General features: G+C 42.3%; 2 protein-coding genes across 3 annotated transcripts in view; one reads left to right on the top strand and one right to left on the bottom strand.

The window, feature by feature from the left end:
- LOC310760688 (uncharacterized protein) overlaps window positions 1-19,475 on the bottom strand; it is a 278,926-nt gene that overhangs the window by 19,833 nt on the left and 239,618 nt on the right. The window lies entirely within an intron of this gene.
- LOC310760673 (uncharacterized protein) overlaps window positions 1-19,475 on the top strand; it is a 66,508-nt gene that overhangs the window by 5,020 nt on the left and 42,013 nt on the right. Inside the window, exons 6-7 of one of the 2 annotated variants that reach the window (XM_083609586.1) lie at window positions 72-198; window positions 3,172-4,449. In XM_083609586.1, coding sequence (XP_083465712.1) covers window positions 72-198; window positions 3,172-4,449 — 1,405 coding nt within the window. The remainder of the gene's footprint in view (window positions 1-71; window positions 199-3,171; window positions 4,450-19,475) is intronic. The other variant, XM_083609585.1, reaches the window with a different exon arrangement.

The following is a 19,475-nucleotide window of genomic DNA, read 5'->3' as shown; positions in this document are numbered from 1 at the left end:
AACCACAGAGCATTGTGTAGCAGATCATATTTCTGCTGTCTCAGAGGAGGACATTTCCTTTTTTCTTTTAGGGTCCAGTGTGCTTTGAAGATGTCGCTGTTCGTTTCACGGATGAGGAGTGGGCGTTGCTGGATCCTGACCAGAGAGCTCTGCATAAGAATGTCATGGAGGAGAATTGTGGGATATTGGCCTCTCTTGGTAAGGCTCCCTGTGGGATCGTCATATCTGCCTGGAAATTTAAAAAATACCTCTATGTGACCAACCTCAGATATTTTCACAGAATTCAACAGCGCCCCCTATAACACCTGGGAACCTAACACCCCCACAATAAACAGTAACTTACACTTTTTTCTTTGAACAATCTTCTTCAAAATATTGCTTTTTCTACCACGATTGGGCTGGTGTGAACTTCCCTTTTTTTTTTTTAATTAAATATTTATTGGTATTTTCGAGAGACACACAACAAACAAAAACAAAAAATAAACAAAATAAAAACAACACAAAAATGCATATTCAAAACTAAACAGAAAAATAGAAGAAAAAAAACACATAAAGTTTCTAATACTTATTTTCCTCAACCTTATTTCTCAGACCTCCTCACACCTCCCCTTCTTGTATTCCAATTTAAATTGTCAATTCAGCAAGTCCTTAACTTATTTCTTCACCTTAACTTAAACATTTATTCTTGCATACTATTATTTTACTTTACTTCTTTTTTCCATTTCCTCAATTTATTTTTAACAGCCTTATTTTCAATTAATTTTAAAAAGAAAAAACCAATTTCACCTTATTAAAATTACACATCAATACTTATACCTCATTAATTTATTCTTAAACCTTCTTCCTAAAGTCGATCAAAATTTCCCTTCCACGGTTTACCCAATTTCCTTACCACTAACAAAATATAAAACAAACAAACAAAGCAATGCAAATTATCCTTATGTACCCTTTGGATTCCCAACCTCCACCCACCCTTCTCCCGGTTCCAGTCCCCAACCAATATCCATCAGTCTTTATGTTATTTATTTAGCCTGGAGATCTCAGGTCCGAGGCCCTTATGTCTCTCTCAGTTCCTTTCTGCCGGTCTCTTTGATAAACCTTGATGTTAAGCCCCAGGTCTCGGAGGGGCTCCGGCCCAACAGAATCGGTGTTGCTTCTAGCCAGTCCTCCATACTTAAAAGCAAAGCCTATGGGGTAATCCAACTCTTGTTTCAAATTTCTTTCAAATCCAAATGTCCCCACAGCTCCAGCTTCCACCTTCAACAAATTTGTAATCCTCAGGTCTTCAGATCTCCTCCAAAGAGGATCTCTCCATTTTCCAAACTCCCAATCAAACCAGGCTTTCCGCATCCGATTTTTATTGTCCTTTTTTATCATCATGTCAGGCCTCATATTGTAGCTCTCCTTTAACTCCTGCAAACCTCCAGCTCCTCCTTCGTTTTCTTCAAAAACAACATATTGCTCCATCGTGTCTACGCTTTCAGTTTCATTTATTTGTTCAGTTGAATAGACTTCCTGTTTCAAGTCCTTATCAGACTCCAAACTGTTGTTTACTGTCCAGTGTAATAGCGATACCTCTGTAGACAAAGCATCGTATTCATCTTGTAAGTTTCCCAAGAGAACAAGTGCTCTGTCCAATTCTGCTTGGAATTTACACACTCCAGCCATTTTTGTAATGTAGTATCCTTGTTACTCCTAGAATACTCTCCTGGTATGCCCCACAGAGAAACTTACGGTCTTCAAATAAAAATATCTTGAAGGTCCCAGGCCACAGAGAAGTTAGGCTGGCCTCAACTAGAGCCAGGGCTTTTTCGGCTGTGGCTCCGACCTGGTGGAACACTCTGTCACAAGAGACTAGGGCCCTGCAGGACTTGACATCTTTCCGCAGGGCCTGCAAGACAGAGCTGTTCCGCCAGGCCTTTGGCCAGGGCACAGCCTGACTCCCTCCCTCGGCAATCTTTGCGGAGCTCTGGCCCAATAGTGGCCAGTGGCTTGAATTTAATTAATTTTATAATGAATGATTTTAGAGTGTTGTTTTGTGTTGTACTTTTGTATTGTTTTATTGTTGTTAGCCGCCCTGAGCCCAGCTTCGGCTGGGGAGGGCGGGATATAAATAAAATTTATTATTATTATTATTATTATTACCCCTCTAGGGGGATTTAATTCCTTGATCTTCCTTTCAGCTCAAAACCAAAAGTCCAGTTATTTTGTATCAACCTTATTTTCAACAAGTTATACCGAATAAACCAGCAAAAACAGCAGAAACAATGTTCTCTTTTTCCAGCTGACAACTAGCTGACTAGCAGCTCACTTGACAGCTGTCAAAATCTTCCATGCAACAGGCTTTCTCATCGGACGTTCCCGGGTCTAGGGGGGGGTGTAGTTTCAGCTCCCAAAATTCTTTTTATCCTCCAGAATACCTTCTTATAATGTCAAGACCGTGAGGTCAGGATCTTTTGTTAGAAAAAACAAGAAACAGATTCTCTCGACCATAGCTGCCCAGTCCTTTGCTTTAAGTTGTTTACAAAGAGGGGGGGGTGGACTTCCTTTTTAGCCCCTTCCCGCTCGTTCCAAATCCAAGATAAAAAATTTTTTAAAGTTCCAATCTCCGTATTACTCACGGGTTGATGTTTTAGAATCCAATCGATCTTAGAAGAAGTTGGCGCTCTCTGTCAATGGCTTGCGGCTGCACTCCGTAGGCGAGGGAGTACTCTCAGCACCACGCCTCACCCTGCCTCCGTTCCGAAGCCTTTAAAAAGGCTCCGTCGCGGATTGGGGGGGCGCAAATGGTGCCCGCCGAGTCTCTGTGTTCACAGGCATCCGCGCCTGTGATTTTAAGGGTCTCCGCTTCGCCGCAGCGGCCAGACCCAGACGCTACGGAGCCGATTCCCTCCGGAGCTCGGAGGGAATCCGCCATTAAACAATGGCACCAACCCGGAAGTCCTGGGCTGGTGTGAACTTCCCAGGCCATCTTCAGTGTCAGCTTCAACCTTCCACAATTTTGACCACTGCTATATATCAGACAAAACAACATTCAACAACTCTTCAGAATCTAATAATAAATTTGTTGGTAAAATGACAAACAACACAGGTAATGAACACACACTCAACTCGTTTCATTTCTTCTCCATTTCTTCCTGAGGCTCTAATCCCTTTTTGTCTCCATTGCAGATTCCGATGAATTGGAAATTGAGAGCAAAAGTGACCACGATAAAATCCCCAGGGAGGAGAAGCCACGTAAAAATTTGGAGTGTGGAGAAAGCTGCAGTCAGAGCTCCCATTCCACTTCCCATCAACAAAATCTCATTGGAAAAAAACTCTATCAGTGCATGGAATGTGGAAAAAGCTTCAGGAAGAGCTCCGATCTCACTTCCCATCAAAGAATTCATACAGGGGAGAAACCCTATAAGTGCGTGGAATGTGGAAAGAGCTTCAGGAATAGCTCCCATCTCAATTCCCATCAAAGAATTCATACAGGGGAAAAACCCTATCAGTGTGTGGAATGTGGAAAGAGCTTCACAGATAGTTCCACTCTCATTTCCCATAAAAGAATTCATACAGGGGAGAAACCCTATCAGTGTGTGGAATGTGGAAAGAGCTTCAGTCAGAGCTCCTCTCTCACTTTCCATCAAAGAATTCATACAGGGGAGAAACCCTATCAGTGTGTGGAATGTGGAAAGAACTTCAGGAAGAGTTCCAATCTCACTAAGCATCAGAGAATTCATACAGGGGAGAAACCCTATCAGTGCGTCAAATGTGGAAAGAGCTTCACTGAAAGCTCCTCTCTCACTTCCCATCAAAGAATTCATACAGGGGAGAAACCCTATCAGTGTGTGGAATGTGGAAAGAGCTTCACTCACAACCACAGTCTCACTTTCCATCAAACAATTCATACAGGGGAGAAACCCTATCAGTGCATGGAATGTGGAAAGAGCTTCAGGAAGAGCTCCTCTCTTACTTCCCATCAAATAATTCATACAGGGGAGAAACCCTATCGGTGTGTGGTATGTGGAAAGAGCTTCACTCACAACCACAGTCTCACTTTCCACCAAACAATTCATACAGGGGAGAAACCCTATCAGTGCATGGAATGTGGAAAGAACTTCAGGAAGAGCTCCTCCCTTACTTCCCATCAAAGAATTCATACAGGGGAAAAACCCTATCAGTGTGCGGAATGTGGAAAGAGCTTCACATGTAGCTCCTCTCTCACTTCCCATCAGAGAATTCATACAGGGGAGAAACCCTATCAGTGTGTGGAATGTGGAAAGAGCTTCACATGTAGCTCATCTCTCACTTCCCATCACAGAATTCATACAGGGAAGAAACCCTATCAGTGCGTGGAATGTGGAAAGAGCTTCAGTCAGAACCAAAATCTCACTTCCCATCAAAGAATTCATACAGGGGAGAAACCCTATCAGTGTGTGGAATGTGGAAAGAGCTTCAGTCAGAGTGCCAATCTTACTTCCCATCAAAGAATTCATACAATGGTCAGAAAAACCATTATACAGCTTTAGGAGCCAGGCAAATCCGCACCTTTTTAACCAGGCTTTTGGCTAGTTCACATCTAATGCCCTTTTAATATGTGGTGTTTTTTTATCTTTTTTTTATGTCGTAACCATCCTGAGACCTGTGGGTGTAGGGAATAGGTGCCATCTCTTAAAGGCCTAGTGGTCTTTGTCCCCCCCCCCCCAATAAAATATTTAAGGATGCCACCCCCCAGTTTTTGGTGTGTTTTTTTCAAACACAACCTTTTTCTCTTCTGCAACTTGCCATACAATTTCTCTTTCAATTTGCCCTCTTTCTTAAAAAATGAAAAAAATAAACGCAGAAAGGTCATGAGGAAAACAAAATACAAGAAGATACAAACATGGACAGGTCCCATCTTTGCGGGTAAAATAGAAAAGTTGCTTTGAAGGAGGCTTTCCCAAACTTGGGTCCCCAGCAGCTCCTGGACTACAGTTCCCATCATCCCTTCCCACTGGTCCTGCTAGCTAGGGATGATGGGAGTTCTAGTCCAAAAACAGCTGGAGACCCAAGTTTGCTTTAAAGGGAAAGTAGGCTGGCCCTGTGACACCCTCTGCTGGACAAAAGCACTGCCCCAGAATCTGAACCACCCCCAGTACTCCTAATTGGAATTTATAGAGCGCAAAACTGAAGTTTGATCAGCACTTCAACCTCTAGGGAGCTTCTAGGTGCTTTCTGCACCACCTAGAGTACCCACAGAATTGTGGCTTCTACTGACAACACACATAGGAGAACAAATGAAAGACAAACACAAGGGGCAGGAAAAAACCTGGAAAGGGCCATACCAAATGGACATCCGGTGTGAAGAGGTCACTTTCCCCACTGCTGAACAATGCCACAGGTAGAGGAGATGGAATGCTAGATGTGTCTCTGGGGCAAGGGGAGCTGCTGGGAAATTGAACTACGGGCTCAAAATATTACTTTTTTTAAAAGTTGCTGCCATTATAGGCATTGCCATTCTAATGGCATGCATGCTGTGAAACACAAGAGCAGTCAAGTACAACATTCCTAGAGTGAACATATTTACACATGGGGAGGGATGTTTGTCCACCCAGCAGGTAAACTTCCTGTTTCCTTCTGGGCTGGGACAGACTTCCTCTGCATGTAACTAGAGGTGGGTGTGGCCTCACCTGTGCAGGTAATGACAAAAGCACAGGGCAGGGCAGCCATCTCTCTCTCTCTTTCGCCACATGCATCGAATACACAACATCTACTAAGCCAGAGATGCCCTCTTGGCTTCCAGCCAAGAGAGGAAAAAGGGACTGTCTTCTTAAGAGATAAACTCCAAGTGTATGTTACTTCATTAAGCTAAGCCTGCCTTCTGGGATCTGATTGTGAACAGAATGTGAGTAAACTCTTTTTATATTTTTGTAAAAGACTGTGTCGTCTCTTCTATTTTATGAGGGAATAAGGGGAAAATACCAGAACAGTTATTATAGAGGCTTTAGCGAGCCTGGGCAAACGCAGACGCTGCAAATTTAAAATAAAAGGGAATGTTACTCTGCTGATATTGTGGAAGTTGTTAACATAAGTTGGATAAGGATATACTCAGACAATATATCCTTTCCTGCATCCCTGAACATTCCCACACATGCATCATATGATGGATTGTGCAAGGCGGGCCTTACCTGGCCCTCCACCAATATTTTATCCAAGTCAGCACCACTGGGTCATGTGGTTTCCAAATTAAAGACATAAATCTCCTTCCTTTGCACAGGTTCCAGCTTGTCAATATCCTCATTTATGCTTTTTAAAATTTATTTGCCCTTCATCGGAAGTTTTTACAATATAAACATATAGGATGAAAGCATGGCTTTCTCAAAAACAAGACAAGCTAGAGAAATCTCTCCTTTTCTTCTTTTCTTTTCTTGGATGGATTAAAAACTTTGTTGATCAGTGGACTGTTGTGGAAATAGTGCATCTCCATTTCAGTAAGGCTTTTGACAGAGTCCTCTGTGATATTTATGTGAGGAACCTGGTAAAGTGTGACTGAATGAGGTAACTGTTAGGTGGATTTGACTGACCAAACCCAAAGAGGACTCCTTCATGGTTCCTCCTCATCCTGGGGAAAAGTGACAAGAGGGGTGCTGCAGGGTTCTGTCCTGGGCCCGTTGTTGTTCAACGTCTTGATAAATGACATGGATGAAGGAACTGAGGGGATGCTCATCACATTTGCAGATGAGACCAAACGGATCATAATGGCATCCTCTCTTTTCTTCAGCAACAGACAAGGAGACAAAGAACAGTGCAAAAGCACAGCAGAGTGGAAGAGATAAGACTAACTTCCGTTCTTACACTTTCCAAGCCTAGGAAAGTAAACGGGCATGTGACATACTAGCAACAGGGTTCTCCCCCACATGCAGGGGAGAGGAGGAGGACCCCGAGCCATGCATGAAAGCCCTTATATAGACATTTTTAATTGCCCGCCCTGGAGTCCAAGACCACCCCCAGATACATCATACCCACATCACAGAAAAGGCTGTCAGCCCCCTCCCTGTCATAGACTTTGGAAAGAGATAGCTGTGGCCACTCTGGTGGCTTTTGTTGTTGCTGCTGCAGGTAATAAATAGTCTTGTGGTCACGAGGAATTGGGCGGAGGGTTTTCCATCAGTGGGTCTGCGTTGACATCTGTAGAAGGGATATCCTGTAAGCGGGAGGGTGGGACAGGACTGTTGGGACTTAAAGAGACAGTTATAAAGGGAAGAGATAAAAGCCAAAAGGGGGAGAATCTCCTTCAGTTTTCTTGGGAAGCTGCAAACAATAAAAATCTTGGCGAGTTAAGCATTTTATTCATTTCAATACTATTATCCCATTTCCATATAATTACTACTGTTATTATATGCTAAAATTACAAAAAAGTAAAAATATAAAAGGAAAACAAAAGTAAAAAAGAAAGATTACCAGTTAAACAATTTTTTCCAGATAAAAAATAAATGGACTTGACAGAACAACAGCGGATTTTTTTAAAAAAAATATTATTAAATAATACAAAGATATCAAAACCACACAGATTGTTACTGGACTGGAACCTTAAGGACTAGGAGGTGAAGGAGGTGATGGTGAAATGGACACACGATTGTGGATATCCAATGAAGATGAAAAATGAGGGAAATTATGGGAAAAGTCTTAAAATTCACCACATGCTATTTGATTTTTAGATGGTACCTGACCCCATCCAAATCAGTCAAAATAAATAAATATCAGCAATAAGTGTTGGAGATGCAGTCAAAATGAGGGAACCTTATTCCACATGTGGTGGACATGTCCCCAAAGGGAAAATAAAATAAAATAAATGCTATTTATTTTAAAGAAAACCAAAGCCTTCCTATTTGATATTCTAATGATAAGCATACCAAATGAAAATAAAAGAGAGTTTCAACCATATAATAAGAAAGTCACTCTTTGCTGTATGGGAAAAATATAAAGATCTGATGGAGACTTCCGGGGTCGGTGCCATCGGTAATGGCGGATTCCCTCTAACTCTGAGGGAATTAGCTCTGCGGGAATTGGGTCTTGCCGCTACGGCGAAGCGGGGACCCCTTCAGAAACCACAGGCGGGTGAAGCCTGTGATCGTGGGACTCGGCGGGCACCTTCAGCGCCCCCCCAATCTGCAAGGGAACCCGATTACAGGCTCCGGAGCGAGCGGGGTGAGCGGCGCGGTGCTGAGAGTCAACTGCTTCTTCCATGGAGCGAAGCCGGACAGCTGTTACCGGAGACCGCTGACTCTTTTCCTGGGACAATTTGGCTATCAAAACAACTACCCGTGAGTAGGTTATATCCGAAAATAAGGGACAAAAGTTCAATTTGGCACCGAAGCGGGAAGGCTTAAACAGGAAGTCCGCCTTCTGTTTCTTCTAAACAGATCAAAGCAAAGAAGTTGTAAGCTAAGACCTGGAAAGTCGATTGGAAAGGACTATAATCCTAACATCTAAACAAGAGATCTCCCCCCCTTGGTCGCAGGAGAGGAGGGGGGAAAGGTTGAACTATATATTTTCCTGCAAAAAGAGAGGAAAAGAAACAAAAGTCCACCACTTAAAGCCTGGGAACGGACTGCCAAAAGACAAAAGACTCCCGTATTGTGAAACATGCTACATAGGAACAGTGTACTTTCTGACAGCTAACTCTGCAAAAGAGATACATTATTTCTGACTGGTTTCTCCTGATTTTAAGGTAACTGAAAATTAACTGAAATTGAAACTGTTGCTTATCTTTGTTAAATGGGGGACTAAAAAGAGTTATTTTTCAATGCAACAAGTATTGAATGTTACTGTGTCCTCCTAGAGGAAACCTGAAAGTGTAACAACAACAGGGCCAGGGGAATTTTCCACTTCAAAACAAACTCTGGCCGTGGGATCGACCTTGGGCTTCAGTTAGAGTGTTATGGCAGATGGGAAAGAAAAAATAGACCTGCTTCAAGAAAAAACAACGAGGTCTGGTAAATCCTGGCAGCAGCGAAGAGCATCAGCACCTGGCCCCTCTGTAACATCAGGGGCAGTATCTGCTCAACCTAAGTCAAAAGGAATGGCATCTGAAGATGTTTTAGCTCTGGCATTAGGTAAAATCAATGAAACTTTGGAGAAATTAAGCAAACAAGTAGCTGAAGCATCAACTAAAATTGATCAAAATACTACAAGCATTAATAACTTGGGACAGAAGGTGAACACTAATACAGAAACCATCGAGAAATTGCTACAGGAATCTACTTTGATCCGAAATACAGCTGAAGAAGCAAAGGAAAAAGCAGTTGCTGTAGAGGAGAAGATACCACCGATATGTAGGCAACTTGAGGACCATAGGTCGATGCTGTCTATGATTGAATTGAAGGAAAAACAAACGAACTTGAGGATCAGGGCCGTACCTGAACTTGAGAAAGACAACCTGACTGACTTTCTTATGCAGGAATTTGCAGACTTTTGGAACCTAGATCCAGAGAACAAAGACTTTAAGATAGTGAGTGCTTTCAGGCTTGGAAGAGGGGGGGGGAAGAACAGGGTGAGAGACTGTCTGATCACCCTCCGAACAAAAGAGGAGAGAAACAAAATCCTGAGTCTGCACTTTCAGAAGACTTTGGAAATACATCAGTCAAGAGTGGAGATATTTAAAGACATCCCGAAATACCTTCTGGACTTTAGGTCCAACTATGGAGATTTGGTTGCCCTGTTGAGAAGTAACAGAATTGTTTTCAGGTGGGAATTTCCCCAAGGCCTATCCTTTAGCTTTAAAGGAAGAAAGATAAAAATAAGATCAGTAGACGACAAAGAAAGATTTTTGAAAGATCACGGACAAGATTTGCAGAAAGAAACGGGAGAAGAGCTAAGAGCACTAAAAAGAGGAATATTGGACATAGCAACACTACCTTTTGGACTAGACAACTCAGAGAAAGTGACACCAGCGACAGAACAAGAACAAACACTGGGCGCAGTTGGAGGAAAAGCAAAGTAACTACATCATGGCTCTGCAACTATTAAGCTGGAATATTAATGGTTTTAACTCCCCGCAGAAGAGGAATTTTCCCCCCCATATATTAAAAAAGGAACAATTGGACTTGATTTGTCTACAGGAGACACATGTGATAAGGCTACACAGGAAAGTGCTGATTAATAAAAGATTAGGCCAAGAGTTTATTTCATCGGACAAGGTTAAAAAAAGAGGAGTAGTGATTTATGCAAAGGAGAGTCTATCACCGAAATTTATCTTTAAAGATGATCAAGGAAGATTCGTGGCAATTGAAATTCAAACACAAGGAGAGAAATTTCTGATAGTAGGAGTTTATGCTCCAAATGAGGGGAAATCTTTAAAAAGTTGCATGAGAACTTGATGGACTATCTGGACTATAATGTTATTTTGATGGGGGATATGAATGGAGTGGTATCCACAAATATGGACAAGGCACAAAGACAGGTAGTCACCAAGGATGGTAGACTACCGAAAACCTTTTTTGAGATGACTGACAACTTGGACTTAGTTGATATCTGGAGAACAAAGAACCCCTTGGGTAGAGAGGGAACCTTCTTCTCTGAAGCCAAAATGACATGGACAAGAATTGACCAAATTTGGATAACTAGAGGCCTGGCTCCAAAGATCAGAAAAGTGGAAATTTGCCCTAAAACTTGCTCCAACCATAATGCTGTGAAAATGGAGATGAAATTAACACCAATTGGCTCCTTCAGATGGAGGATGAATGACACCTTGTTCAGAGATGAAGAAGTGACTAAGAAGGCCCAAAAAACTTTGAGAGACTATTTTGAGATAAATATGAATACTACGGTTGAAAAAAGAGTAATCTGGGACACAAGCAAAGCAATTATGAGAGGGTTTCTGATTCAACAGAATGCAATAAAGAAGAGGGCTCAAAATGAGAAAAAATATAAAATTTTGGAGAGAATAAAGGAAGGTGAGAAGAAATTGAGAGCGAAACCAAAGTCACTAGAGATTCTGAGAGAAATAAAGCTACATCAAGTTCAATATATGAAAATGATGTACCAAGAAATTGAGTGGAAAATTAAACAGATGAGACAAAAGTCATTTGAATCAGCTAATAAATGTGGGAAATTGCTAGCTTGGCAAACGAAAAAAAGACAAAAACTTAATACTATTACAAATTTGGAAGTGGAAGGAAAGAATATACAGAATCCAGTGGAGATTAGAAAATGTTTCCAGAGATACTTTAAACAACTATATACACATGGGCCACAGAAAGAGATTGATATAGATCAATTTTTGAAAATAAATGGACTACAAAAAATATTTCAAGAAAACAAATTAATGTTGAACTACAAAATAACGGAACAGGAGGTAGAAGGTGCCATTCAGAACATGCAACTGGGTAAATCTCCAGGGCCGGACGGCTTAACTTCAAAATATTATAGATCCTTGAAAGATTGGTTAATACAACCACTAAAGGACGTTTGTAATGGAATTTTGGAGGGGGGAAAAGCACCAGAGTCGTGGAAGAAAGCTTATATTACACTTATACCGAAAACAGAGACTGAGAAGACACAACTTAAGAACTACCACCCCATATCTCTGCTTAATGTGGATTATAAAATTTTTGCAGATATTTTGGCTAAAAGATGAAAAAAAGTACTAGTGGAAGAGATACATAAAGACCAAGCAGGCTTCCTCCCGGGCAGACACTTGTCTGACAATACGAGAAATATAATTAATATCTTAGAAAAAATTACAAGTGAACATTAATACTAAAGCAGTTTTGACTTCTGGTCAGCGCCAGCAACGGTAATGGCGGATTTCCTCCGATCTCCGGAGGAAATCTGCTTCGTGGAGCTAGGGTTCTACCGCTACGGCGAAGCGGGGACCCGAAATAAATCACAGGCGGGGAAGCCTGTGAACTGAAGGCTCGGCGGGCTCCATTTGCGTCCCCCCCCCCCGCTGCAAAGGAGCCTTTTTAAAGGCTCCGGAACAGACCGGGGGTGAGCGGCGCGGAGCTGAGAGCTGTTTACCCGTCTCCGCGAAGCGAAGCCGCAGGCCATGGTTGGAGAGCGCTGACTTCTTCCTTTGAACATTTGGACTAAAAGTAACAACCCGTGAGTAATACGGAAATTGGATATTAAAAACTTCTTTTTTGATTCGGTACGAGCGGGGAAGGCGCAAAGAGGAAGTGCGTCTCCCCCTTTTGTAAACATTTTAAAGCAAGGACTAGATAACTAAGGTTGAAAAGAACGTCTTCTTCGTGAGAAGTTAAAAGTAATTAATTTCACGTTTTGGCAGCATAAGTGAATGTGCTGGAGGATAAGAGTTAATTTTGAGAGTGGAATTGCTACCCCCCCCCCAGGACCCGGGAGCGATCCGTGAGGGAGCCTGTTGAAGAGATATAGAAGACTTTGACAGCTGTCAAACTAGCTGTCAAAGCTGAGAGGAAAAAAAAGAGAGAGAACTTTGTTTCTATTGCCTCGGCTGGCTATATTTGTTACATTTTGGCAACAAATTGTCGAAAATAAAGGACTTTTGGATTAGAACTGGAAGGAATACTAAGTAACCAGTACTCCCCTAGAGGGGGCTCTGGGACATTACAGAATGGCTGTAAGTGGAAAAATACAGATGGAACTGGAGAAAATCTTTCTTCGTCTGGGAAAATTTCAAGAACAAAGCATTGTTTTGGCTAGAAATGCTACAACATTGAATGAAAAAGCAAATAAACTTGCGGAAATTGGAAGGGACCTGACTCAAGCCTCTGTACCAGAACAAAAAGACTTTGCATCTGAGCTAAAAACTCTTGCAGCTGAACAAGAAAAGAAATTTGAGAAACTTGAAAAAGTGGGAGAAGATACACATGACAATTTAGAGGGAAATGAAGGAGGAGCTATAACGCAGCAGAGGATTAAAGAGAGCCAAAGGCCTGCAAAGATGGATATAAAGGAAAAGACAAACCTGATTAAAGTGGAAGCAGGAGTTTTTGGGACTCTTGGACTTAAAAGAAGTAAAAAACAAGACTTGGATTACAATTCTAAATATGGAGGCCTGGCAGGAAGAAACATGGACCTTATTGGGACAGAGCTTCTCCGAGATTTGGTGTTTATCATAAAGGACTATCAAAAAAACCGGCAGAGAGGAAAGTAGAGGAAAGGAGAGAGATTTAAGGGCCTCGGACGTGAGGTCACCAGGCTGACACCAGATGGATTGATGGACATCGGTTGGAGATTGAAACCGGGAAAGGCGGGGAGTGGGGTTTTGGGTATCCAAAGGCGGTACAAATATATTTGGTTTTTTCTTGTAAATATTTTGTTCTGTTACTTAGATTAAAATGGGGAATTCGTGAAATGGAATTGGGGTTGACTTTAGAAAAAGGTATTAAGAATAAGTTTTGGTGTATAAAGATTGAGGTTTATCTTAAAATTGGTTAAGTAAAAGGATTTAAATATAATAAGGTAAAATTTGGGGATAGGAACTTGTTGAATTAAAAACTGAATTGGAATACAAGAAGGGGAGATGTGGGGAAGTCAAGGAAATATGTGATTGAAAGTTATATGTCTGTTTTTTGTTCTTTTTTTGTTTTTTGTTTTTCTTTAAACTTTTTGAAAATTTCAATAAATATTTTATAAAAAAAAATACTAAAGCAGTTTTGATATTTGTAGACACGGAGAAAACTTTTGACAATATTTCTTGGAATTTTATGAAGAAAAATCTTCAGGGGATGGGGGTTGGTCAAGGTTTTGGAAATGGTATAAGTGCAATTTATTCAGAACAAAAGGCTAAACTAATTGTTAACAATGTGGTGACGGAGGAATTTAAGATAGAGAAAGGGACACGACAAGGCTGCCCAATTTCCCCATTGCTTTTTATATCGGTCCTGGAGGTTCTCCTAAATATGATCAGAAGGGACCAATTGGTTAAAGGTATACAAGTCGGAGCCAAACAGTACAAATTGAAAGCATTTGCAGATGACCTAGTACTGACATTACAGGAGCCAGAATCTAGTACTAGAAGAGTACTCGAATTGATTCAAGAATTTGGTCAGGTTGCAGGATTTAAGTTGAACAAGTTAAAAACTAAGGTTCTAGAGAAAAATCTAACACCGATTGAGAAAGAGAGGTTTCAGAAGGAGACAGGTTTAACACTGGTTAAGAAAGTTAAATACCTGGGGGTTAATATGACTGCTAAGAACTTGAATTTATTTAAAGACAACTATGAAAAATGTTGGTCAGAAGTGAAAAAGGACTTCGAAATATGGTCATATTTGAAGCTTTCCTTGCTAGGCCGTATTGCCGCTATAAAAATGAATGTATTGCCAAGAATGTTGTTTTTGTTTCAATCATTGCAAGCTTTGGACAAAATGGACTGTTTCAAGAAGTGGCAGAGAGATATTTCTAGATTTGTCTGGCAGTGCAAGAAGCCCAGAATAAAATTTAAAATACTAACCAATGCAAAGGAAAGAGGTGGATTTGCCCTGCCAGACCTTAAACTTTATTATGAATCAGCAGCATTTTGCTGGCTGAAAGAATGGCTGCTTCTTGAGAACACAGACATTTTGGATTTAGAAGGTTTCAATAATGTATTTGGGTGGCATGCATATTTGTGGTATGATAAGGTCAAAGCACATAAAGCATTTAAAAACCATATTGTCAGGAAAGCATTGTTCAATGTCTGGATAAGATATAAAGACTTACTTGAAAATAAAACCCCAAGGTGGCTATCACCGATGGAAGCGAAGGCCCAGAAAAAGCTCAATATGGAGGCCAAATGGCCGAAATATTGGGAAATTTTGGAACAAGAAGGAGATAAATTGAAATTGCAGAGTTTTGAGAAATTAAAAGACAAAGTGCGAGATTGGCTTCATTATTATCAAATAAGGGAGGCCTACAATTTAGACAAGAAAATTGGCTTCCAGGTGGAAAAATCAAAATTGGAAACAGAACTGTTAGATCCCAAAACTAAGATACTATCCAGAATGTATCTTTTACCTTTTTTATTTTGTAAACTTATGTTTTTGTAAAACTTCAATAAATATCTTTAAAAAAAAAAGAATGTATAACTTGCTGTTGAAATGGAATACTCAGGATGAAACGGTGAAATCTGCTATGATTAAATGGGCACAAGATGTTGGACACAACATTATGATGGCTGACTGGGAACAGTTATGGACCACAGGTATGAAGTTCACGGCATGTAATGCCTTAAGAGAGAATATAATGAAAATGATATACAGGTGGTACATGACACCAGTCAAGCTTGCGAAAATTTATCATTTGCCCGATAATAAATGTTGGAAATGTAAAGAAACTGAAGGTACATTCTTTCACCTTTGGTGGACATGCCCAAGGATTAAGGCTTTCTGGGAGATGATCTATAACGAAATGAAAAAGGTATTTAAATATACCTTTCTGAAGAAACCAGAGGCCTTTCTCCTGGGCATGGTCAGCCAATTGGTGCCAAAAAAGGATAGAACTTTTTTTATGTATGCTACAACATCAGCAAGAATACTTATTGCAAAGCATTGGAAGACACAAGATCTACCCACCCTGGAAGAATGGCAGATGAAGGTGATGGACTACATGGAACTGGCGGAAATGACTGGCAGAATCCGTGACCAGGGAGAAGAGTCGGTGGAGGAAGATTGGAAGAAATTCAAAGACTATTTACAGAAACATTGCAAGATTAATGAATGTTAGAATGATGTTGGAATGAATTTATGTGATTTTAGCAGAAATGCTACAAAGATTTAGGAAAAATAGACTGTTAATAGGTGAAAGGAGGGAAAGTAAGGTTATATAAATTTCAAGATAAATTTACAGGACAAAAATTTGAAAAGAGGGAAAGGATTTGCTGAAATGGATAATTGACTTAGAATACAAAAAAGGGAGGTGTGAGGAGGTCAGGGAAATAAGTTAATGAAAGATAAGCAATGGGAAGATTTGCTGTATTTTTTATTGATTTTTCTTTTTTGCTTAATGGATTTCAATTCTCTGTTTTTTCTTTTTGATTTTTCTTTTTTTTTCTTTTTTGTATTTTATCTTTTCTTGTTTAAAATGAGGTTTTTTTATTTTTCTTGTTGTACTTCTAAAAACTTTAGTAAATATATTATAAAAAAAATTTATTTTAAGAAGGCAAGTCCAATACCAACTGCCCAAACTTTGGCGCGCAAAAAGCCCCAGAAGCCAACCGTAATTGCTAAATTGGAATTCACGGCACCTAGCACTTTAACTCAATTGATTTAAATTAACTTACTCTGGGTCACACCAGTTAAATTCACAACTTGACTGTAGGAAACCTTAGCCTTAAATTAACTCCCTTTGCATAAGAACCAATTAAAGTAAGGAATTGACCGCAGAAAAACCTAACCCTCAGCAACAAAAAATCAGTTAAATCCCTCCTGATCACGACTAAATTCCTAGCACTTTTGTAACTCCACAGAGAAAGAGCCCTTATAACACCCCCCTGAGCAGCCGTGTGGCAAGCAAGCACCCCCCCCCCCACTGGGACAGCAGTTGAACCAAAAAATTGCGCTTGCCAGAACCTAATTAAATCAAATGCCGTATGCTGAAACTCCGCCCTTGTCCTTATGTTCTTATAATTAAAACGCAATGAGAAATTGAAGCCGATAAGCTAGGGGTGGAGTCTATTAGCCTCTCCCAAGATGGCGCCGATAATCCCCGTAGCCGAGGAACCACGTGGTTTACTCCATGTAACCTAGGCAACCGGGAGAGGGAATTCCCTCAATAACCGAAGAACACCCGTACGAGCCGCTTAATAAAAATTAAACCAGTTTACAAGAAAGGGGGACAGTCCCGCAGCCCGTTAAACAATTAACCCAATCGGGCCGCCCGAAACAAATCCTGCCCCCGAGCAGTGCTCCCCAATACGTTGCCACCTCAGACGGAGGGTGCTTAGCCGCCCAGGAAGCGGCAGGCAGGCGCCCGGGGAAGGTAAGGTGATGCCGAGGCAGTGGCGTAGCGTGGGGGGTGCAGGGGGGCCCGGCCGCACCGGGCGCAACACCTGGGGGTTAGGGTTAGGGGGCGCAAATCCACGGGTTGGGGGCGCAAATCCACGGGTTAGGGGGCGCAAATTACTTGCCTTGCCCCGGGTGCTGACAACCCACGCTACGCCACTGTGCCGAGATAAAGCACCTCGAGCGCCGTTTCCACGCCGATGTCGTTGCACGCTCTGAATACGCTTCTGCCAGCGGCAACAGGAAAGAAGCAGCGAAAACAACCCTAAAAATCAACACCCCCCAGCGATTTCAGCTCTGAACACGGAAAAAACAAATCTGGCAAGAGCCTGGTCGCCACGAGGCCAGGAGCCCGTTGGCTGGTGGCCGCGATCTGCTGGTCGGAGCCGAAAAAGAGAGCTCGCGGAGGCAAAAAGAGAGCTCGCTAGCGATCCGAAGGAGATCCAAATCAAAGTGACCCGAAGCAACCCAAGCCCAGCCAGAACCCTGCGCGTGATTTCAGCTCTTTCAAAGGCGTCCGGCAGCGGCTTCTTCGGCGAGGCGGCAGTGCGCGGACGGCCTAGTGGCCCGGTGGGCTTGGAGGGCTATGCACGGGTCGCGGCTGAAAAGATAGACCGACTAAGAAGCGAGCGGAGAAGCAGCGCAAAAAGCAAGGAGCGAATCCATCCCGTCAGCATCGTGAATCAGGCCTGCACGGCCATTTCAGAACCCGCCAAGTGTCCGAGGCTGAAAGCATCTTGCCGCCCGCTCAGTCAGTCCCTGTGAGGTAAACGCCACTGGCGTGATGGCGGCTCTACCAATTAAAGGCCAGGGGGTTTCACCTGGGGACAGGGAAGTGTTGTCTTTTGGCTTGAAGAGCGAAGTTCAGGTTAGTGGAGGAAGGCAGACTTGGGTCGATTCGGTTTCATTACGTAGACGTTTACTTTAAAGGTGGGAGAAGGAAGTACAGTCCTATTTCTGTGAGTGGCACAGGGATCTTTCCACTCATGTGGTTTACATGCTCTGAGAGATGGGATCTATTTTGTTATTTTAATTTTAAAATGATGGAGTGGAACTGGATATTGACCATCTTGTTAGCCTGGGGCAGGGGGCAGCAACCTTTTTCAGCCATGAGGCGGTCCACCGTCCCTCAGACCATGTGGGGGGCCAGACTATATTTTTTTTGGGGGGGATGAACAAATTCCTATACCCCACAAATAACCCATAGATGCATTTTAAATAAAAGGACACATTCTACTCATCTGAAAACACACTGATTCCTGAATCGTCTGTGGGCCAGATTGAGAAGCCGATTGGGCCGCATCCGGCCCCCAAGCCTTAGCTTGTCTACCCCTGGCCTGGGGAGCCACATTCTGGTTGAAGGAGGCCAGGATTGGCCCCCAAGGCTTGGGATGTCCCTCCTCCCCTGCAGTAGGGCTTGGAATCCAGGAGAAAACTCTTGGAATAGCCTTGCCAGGTGCTCAGGGATGGACTCACCTGTCCCCACGTCCTTCTCTTTGCAGATGTGCTGCGGTTGCACATCCCTCCCCCAGGGGTGAGTATTGGAGAGAACCAGAGCAGGGACTCAGACCTGCCCTCTTGCCCTCCACTCTGCACTCTCAGATGTGGAGAAGCCCTCCCTTTGTGAGGAACTGACAGACTGACTTTTGCCTTTCAGCTGCTGGAGGAAGATCAGCTGTACCTGCCGGAGGTGATCCAGAACTGCCAGGCAGCTCAGCTCAGGGGGCTCTGAACCCAGAACTGCTCCAAGCAGGAGACGGCCAAAGCCATCCTGGTGAGGAGTGGGTGGTGTGGGGGACCCCCATGGGGAAGTGGGGGAGGGAGGGGCTTTGGAGAAGGGGAAGTATCTGGGAATTTGGATGATGGCAAAGAATATAAACCTTTTAATGACAATTATCAACCAGTCTGGAAGGAGATTAAAAGAGAATTAGAAATATGGGACAGATTAAAGCTATCAATGACGGGAAGAATGTCTGCGATCAAAATGAATCTACTACCGAAAATGTTGTTTTTGTTCCAGACAATTCCGATAATAAGAGGTTTAAGACAATTCAAAGAGTGGCAAAAAACTCTCTCGCGTTTTACATGGCAAGGGAAAAGACCAAGAATTAAATTTAAAATATTGACAGAAGATAAGAAGGAAAGAGGGGGGGTTTGCAGTACCTGTTCTGAAACTCTATTATGAAGCGGCATGTTTATGTTGGACAAAGGACTGGATAACTCAGGAGGACCTAGACTTGTTAGATTTGGAGGGGTTCAACAATACATTTGGATGGCACTCTTATCTTTGGTGTGGTAAGGCAAAAGTGCCTATGGGGTTTACAAATCATGTGATAAGAGGTGCCTTATTTGAAGTCTGGGAAAGAAACAAGAATTTGTTGGAAAGGAAAACACCGTGGTGGCTGTCACCAATTGATATATTAACAGTTAACAAACTGAACATACTAGGGAGAGGGGCCACATATGAGGAAATTTTGATGAAGGCCGAAAAAGGTTGGAAATTAAAGCCCTATGAGTATATTGCTGAAAAATGGAAAGGATGGTTGC

The sequence above is a fragment of the Podarcis filfolensis genome, assembly GCF_964270895.1.
Source record: "Podarcis filfolensis genome assembly, chromosome: 4".
In the NCBI taxonomy this organism is placed as follows: domain Eukaryota; kingdom Metazoa; phylum Chordata; class Lepidosauria; order Squamata; family Lacertidae; genus Podarcis; species Podarcis filfolensis.
The sequence above is the reverse complement of the archived record's forward strand: the minus strand, read 5'-3'. Positions and strand labels throughout refer to the sequence as shown.